Source organism: Echinops telfairi, unplaced genomic scaffold (assembly GCF_000313985.2).
Source record: "Echinops telfairi isolate 266 unplaced genomic scaffold, ASM31398v2 ScPeMD7_4225;HRSCAF=4972, whole genome shotgun sequence".
Taxonomy (NCBI): domain Eukaryota; kingdom Metazoa; phylum Chordata; class Mammalia; order Afrosoricida; family Tenrecidae; genus Echinops; species Echinops telfairi.
This window is the reverse complement of record NW_022108124.1, coordinates 2566423-2572745: the sequence shown is the minus strand read 5'-3', so window position 1 is coordinate 2572745 and position 6323 is coordinate 2566423. Positions and strand designations below refer to the sequence as shown.

General features: G+C 43.1%; 1 protein-coding gene across 1 annotated transcript; it reads right to left on the bottom strand.

The window, feature by feature from the left end:
• Positions 1–209: 209 nt before the first annotated feature.
• On the bottom strand, positions 210–1338 carry KDELR2 (KDEL endoplasmic reticulum protein retention receptor 2). The gene has a single exon (XM_013006157.2). The coding sequence runs from the start codon at positions 1304–1306 to the stop codon at positions 668–670; it is 639 nt and encodes a 212-aa protein (XP_012861611.1). The 5' UTR covers positions 1307–1338; the 3' UTR covers positions 210–667.
• Positions 1339–6323: the final 4985 nt, after the last annotated feature.

The following is a 6323-nucleotide window of genomic DNA, read 5'->3' as shown; positions in this document are numbered from 1 at the left end:
CTGGGTGGCCCTCATGAGAGGCTCCAGCTGAGTCTGCACCCGGCTTTCACCCTAGGCTTGGAGGCCGCCCCTCCCAGGCTTCTCTGTAGTGTGTGATGGCCTCCAGGCCGGGCGCTGGCTGGGGGTGACCCCACCCATCCAACAGAACCTTGCATCTCAGGCAGACAGACCTCCATCCTTTGGCCAAGGGAGAGCAGTGATAATAAATATAGTGGAATGATAGGCTGAGCTGTAATCTACCAATGGTTGAGGGGTACAATTTACACTACAACACAAAGAATCAGCAATCTCAAAAGAACTGTTTTTAAATTTAAAAAAGAAGAGAGAAAAGAAAAGAAAAACCAAAGAACGGGTTTGCAATGATTCCTCACCAAATCTTCCTGTTTTGGACACTAGCCCCATGGAAGCTACATACTGAATGTATTAATACAGCATCGCGTTTCTTTGTGTAAAAAATCTTTGTACATAGTAATAAAAAAAGATAAGGCAGGGTGCTTCAAACCGAAACCCTCGGGGTCCTTGGCCTCGGCACCTCCAGAGCCGCTGGTGACCGTCTGCGACAGGGGCGTTTCTGATCTTCCTGGGGAGCACCTCCCGCCTTTGCTGTGGTGAACATCTGTCCGCGCTGCACCCGGAGGGCAGAGGCTGCGGCGGCGGTCTTTGGCACTTACGCTGGCAGGCTGAGCTTCTTTCCCTTGAGCACTTTCGTGATGTACAGGTAGAAGAAGTCGCAGTAGAGGATGGTCTGGACGACACCGGCCACGACGGCGATGAGGTCGAAGAAGCCCTCGAAGTAGAAGCGCCAGATCCAGTTGAAGAAGTACAAGGCGCGGTAGAGGCCCAGGAAGAACAGGTAGTGGGTGGTGATGGTCTCTGCCTCGCCTGTCTTGCTGATCATGAACAGCTGCGGGAGGATGGCCACGGACTCCAGGTAGATGGAGAAGGTCCACAAGATCTCGAGAGGGGAGAAGTCATGATTGACTAGAAACGAGAGGCCTCCCACTGGGACCACCAGAAACTCCACGCGGAAGGTGTCGTGGTTTCCGTCGTAGGTTGCCTTGAATTTCATGTAGATCAGGTACACGGTGGCGTAGGAGCAAGCAATGTAGATGAGCTTCATAGACGTGTTGTATAAGGAAATAAAGGCCGTGAAGAGGTCCAGGTAACGTGTCGTGAAGACCAGTGCGAACAGAAGCTGGCTCTTCCCGGAAATGCCCGCGCAGGAGCGCGTCTTCCAGATCTTCAGCAGCAGGATGACGATGGCCGCCAGGTGGGACAGGTCCCCGGTCAGCCGGAAGATGTTCATGGTGGCAGCGGCGTTCGGCGCGGCGGCCCCGGGGCTGGCGGCTCAGGCGGCCCCTGAAAGGAAGCGGCGAAGATGGCCTTGTTAGGTACTTATGATTCTTTCAGGACAGACTCCTTTTAAATTGAGATAAAATATTATGGAATCTAAAGTTGAATTAAATTATTTTTATTATGTTAAGTAACATAATATATGAGAACACATATAAATAGGTATATGCCAGTATTCTCTATCTACTATAATTAGAAAATTATAATAGAAAACAATTATATATTTTCAGTATAAATGAAATATATATGCTACTATACAGGCACTTAGTTAGAGGGGAAGAACCCAAATAAATTAGCTTATGTCAGGCAACAACAACTACAAAAATTAACTTTTGAAAATATGTTGTATCACGCACACATGATTCAGAAGGTAAAAATATTTCAGAAATGTCTGGACCCAGGCCATCTCTCCAGCCATGTGATAGCAAAAGGTGGACCATGGGCAGTTCCAAGCCCACAATATTTTATAGCTCAAGATCATCCAAAAAATGTGAGTCTCTAATTCCCACCAGTATCCGTAACCACCAGCAGAAAAGATGTATGATTGGCCTGCTTGGATCATGTGTCCTTCCAGCCAAACACGGAATCCTCTTATTAGTCAGCTCGAGTCCTATGCCCCATTCCATTGACAAACCTCCAAACAAAACTCGCTGCCATCCACCGATTCTGCTACCCTACCTTCAGGGTAGGGTAGAACTGCCTCCTTAGCATTTCCAAGGCTATAAATCTTTACACATATCTGTCTCCCGAAGAAACACTAATGTGTTTGAGCACTTCAAGCAGAGCACTTTAAGACAGATGAAAACTTGTAGATGTCTACTCCATTGTGGAACGACTCCATTTTCCCAATATTTTTCTCAGTTAGAACTATTGAAAAATCTCATGACATGTTCATCATGTGGTAGGAATTTATCTTTATATATTAGATCTACCTCTGTTCTTTTTAAAAATCAGACTATCATGCTTAAAGTGGAATTACTTGAAAGAAATACAGTGGTTAAAATTACACAGACCATAGTGAAAAAGCAAGAATAAAATATTCTCATAGAAAATGTTCAGGCCCCCCTACTTTTATTTGGGTACAATATTTACCCCCAAATTGGGAAAATGCCAGTTGTGGATTAATCCTTTAAAACATGGGTAGAAATGGACTAATTTTATGAATACTCCTTTCTGATGATTTGTGGGTTTTAATGTGCTAACAAATTGGATATAACATTGGTGTTTGATATCAAACCTATAATTTATAAGCATAAGTACATATCTATATGCTAAATGAAACACAGGGCAACACAGAGCAAGAGCTCAACTCCATTGAGTTTACTTTAACTCTTTAAGTATAATTTTGTGAACTCTTTCCCACAGGTGGTGTCATCTTAATTGATATCCACTATTTTACCATTCTAGTTTCTGATATCCATAGCAATGGCTACACAGACACTCACAGGGCGAAAAATCATGATTAAAAGAGTTATTAGGGATGTTATCAAGTTGTAATGTCAGTGAGAAATGCTCCAGGTAGTCATTTACCAGGACATGTTACAAAGTTTCAGTTCTGCTAATAAATGCCCAAAGGGGCATATCACTCTGCTGTAAGCTTCATCCTGAACACCTATGGTTCAAGCTCCTTGGGTCAGCAATCCCAGGTGCCTGAATTAAGTGCCAGGGGTACCCCATTCTAAGAAGCCACAGCCCAGAGGCACTCAGCTCTATTTCCATGGATCACCAAGTCCAACACCCCCAATTAAGTGCCCAGAAAGAGCCCCTACTCCACAAGCCAGTCTTCTTGCTTCGTGGGCTGGCAGCCCATCACTCTATTTCATGCTCTGGCTCCTGCTGTGCTGTAGCTCCTCTCACAGTACAGCTGTCATCTGAATCCAGCAGGTTCCCTGCACAGGGATCTCCTGCTCCACTCCTGGCTCTTGATGATCATGAGATCCCTACTCCTGCTTCTCAGAGGGCTCGTTTTATAGAGAGTAGGGTGCCACTCCAGGGAATCCCATTCAGAGTTACTCATAGGTGAATCCTATCACTGTACTCCCCATTCCCCTACACACACCATCTTTCCAGATTCATGCAGGGAAAGGCCATTTGGTTGGGGTGAGAGACTTTAGCTAGAGGAGCCACATTACGTAATTCACTTACCACACATACCCCTTCCCATGTGTGGTGAGAAATTCAAATTCTGCTTAAATCTTTTCTATCCCTTACTCCAGTCTCCCACTCCTGCAAGGTGGTCTTAATTGGAGGTGGCGTTTGAAGACTCAGGTGTACTGCCTGGGAAAGCTCATTCCAGACATTGAGACATGTTCAAAGACTCTTAACTATTTTAAATAAACCTACAAGAAAACGGACGTCTACAAAAATCATCCTAAAAACGAGAGGTCTCTAGCACTCATCCTCACTCTTGATCACCTGCTGCCCTCTTGTAAGTTGAATGTGCAATGGACAGACAGTCTAGCTCAGCTGCAGCGAGTCACAGAGCAGGACCAAGAACACTCACTGAATGTAGCAAGTGCTTCTCATTGTTAACGTTTCTCGTTGTTTTTAACTGCTCTGGAGTCCATCGTCGTAAAATCCTAACAGAATACAGTGCTTTCTGGTCCTGCAACTGTCCCCAGGCTTGTTTGCAGATCAGACCGTTATGATCTACAGGGTTTTTATTAGGTCTTTCTTCCTAGTCTGTCTTAGTCTGGAAGCTCAACTGACATTTGTTCAGCAACATAGCAGCCCACAAGCTTCAACCAACAGATGCATGGGGGTTCTGCATGAGGTATCATGACCAGGAGTTTAACCCTGGGTTCCTGCAGAGTGAGAATTCTGTCAGTGAACCATCATTCCCTTTTCCACCCTCTACTTGACCTTAGACTACCTCTACTGGCTGTGTTTCCTCATACATACAGTAGCAAATGGGCTAAATTGGCCTCAAAAATTACTGGCGGCTTCACTAGTTTCTGAAGGTATATCTTTAGAGTTGATAGAAATGGAAAGGTGGATTAATGTGGAGGTTAGTGTCAGGTATCTGAGAAACTGTTTCTCTATGGATTTGGACTTTTAAGGAAAGATAGCTTTTCCTTCTTAAAGAATGGGTGCAGTGAAATGATAAAGGATGGAGAACTACCTATGTAGCCACCACAAAGAGACCTGGATTTCAAAGTATGGGCAATCCCCAGGTTACTAACATCCAATAGATAGACCCAACAAACTAGTGTTATGAGCCCTGTAAAGTCTATGCATTAAAAATCTGAGGCACAAACAATGATTTGTGTTAACAAACTGGTGCTGATTTGCAATGTACAGCAAAACATTATTATTATTATTATTATTATTGTACCATTATGTCAGGAGCAAGATGAGACTGTCTAGTCCCGTGAAGACTGATAGCTTTGAAAACACCGCAGGGCCAGTTCTACCTAGCAGGTTGCTATGAGTTGACAAGGCCTCCATGACAGTGGGTTCTGGGATTGGGACTATTGAGTTAAAGATATTGAGTATATCTGGAAGTCTTTCTTTAATGGTTTTTATGCATGGAAAAGTACATTATCCACTAAAACAAGCATGTGACGAAGGGATTTTAGATACGAACTGTACCTCATTGTTCCAGCTTACACACAAATTCAATTTAGCGACCGATTTGGGAAGGATACTTATCCATCATCTGAGGCCTGCCTGTGCTGGGCCTCTTCTACCTGAGGTTGGAGGGATTTATGGAGAATCAGAGGCCCCGTGAAAGTGGACTTGATAGATGTTTACTTAAAATGACAACAAGCAAACAAATAGTTACATTATAAAGGAATTATGAATTAGGTGACAGCGTTTAGATTTGGGGGGAAAAACCCTTTTAAAAGAATGGGGCAATACCTGTCTCCCAGAGCACACAGACCAAACTGCAATGACGGTGAAGGGGCTAAGGTGACTGACATTGGGGAAGAGATACTGATGTGCAGATGTGGCTCATGTCATTGACAAGTGTAAGATGCGAAATCTAACATGGACTTTTCCAAGGATCTATTTACACCTAAATTCTTGCCCTTTCTCTATGTGCCAGGATTTTTGTGGGTGGGTTATTTAATGGGAAGGGAACACAAGTGTGCAGATTCTTTGGGAGATGGACCTCTTAGATAGCAAATTCTCTGTTGAGGTCATTTGCATTAGATCCCTATTGGCTGCATCATGGATAGTGTGGCTGGCACCCAATGCATCCATTCTAAAAGATGACCCCAAAGTGCCTAATATGAAATGGCGTTGGCGTTAAATATCTTGATGGTACTTAATTTAACATCAACAATAACCAAATCTTGGTGACCCAGACTCTGTGCTCCAGACGATGTAGACTTTAGACTCGGTCCTTTCCAGGTGCACCACGTGCTTCACAGGGCACACCAGAAGGCTCCAATTTCACCATTCAGTGAAGTGGGCTTTCCCTTAAACTCACCTGTAGCAGATTTAAGGAACTGAGGTTTTTCTATTTTTTATTTTATTATTATTGTGGGCTTTGTTTTGATTTTTTTTGCTGCATAGAAATCCAGAATAGGTAATTCTATATAGATGGTAACAAAATGAATAGTTTCTTTGGTTATGGTAGGGAAGGTGGGGAAGGGGGTATTGGATGGGAACTAATAATAATGAGTACAAGAAAGAAGAAAATGTTCTAATATTGATGTCATTGGTGATCGAATAACTCTTTTTTAAATGTTTAAATTATTGAATTGTATGATAAATAAATTCACATATGTCAATAAAGCTGTTAAATTTTTAAAAAAATGTTAGCTGAGGAACATGGTTAGGATGACCAAGATGTTTAGGACAGTTTCTCAGATAATATGCTTGAATATAAACCTGTAATTTGGTCTCCTCATGCTAAAACTCAGGAAAAAGCATAAAGAGATAAGTCAACAAGTATTGCAGCCATGGCTCATTTTTCAGCAATAAAACAGGGTGATCAGGGAAATTGTAGCATGAGTGGCGGG

Coding starts and splice junctions, on each gene's coding strand:
- KDELR2 (XM_013006157.2), bottom strand. CDS start 1,306: ATGAACATCTTCCGGCTGACCGGGGACCTGTCCCACCTGGCGGCCATC.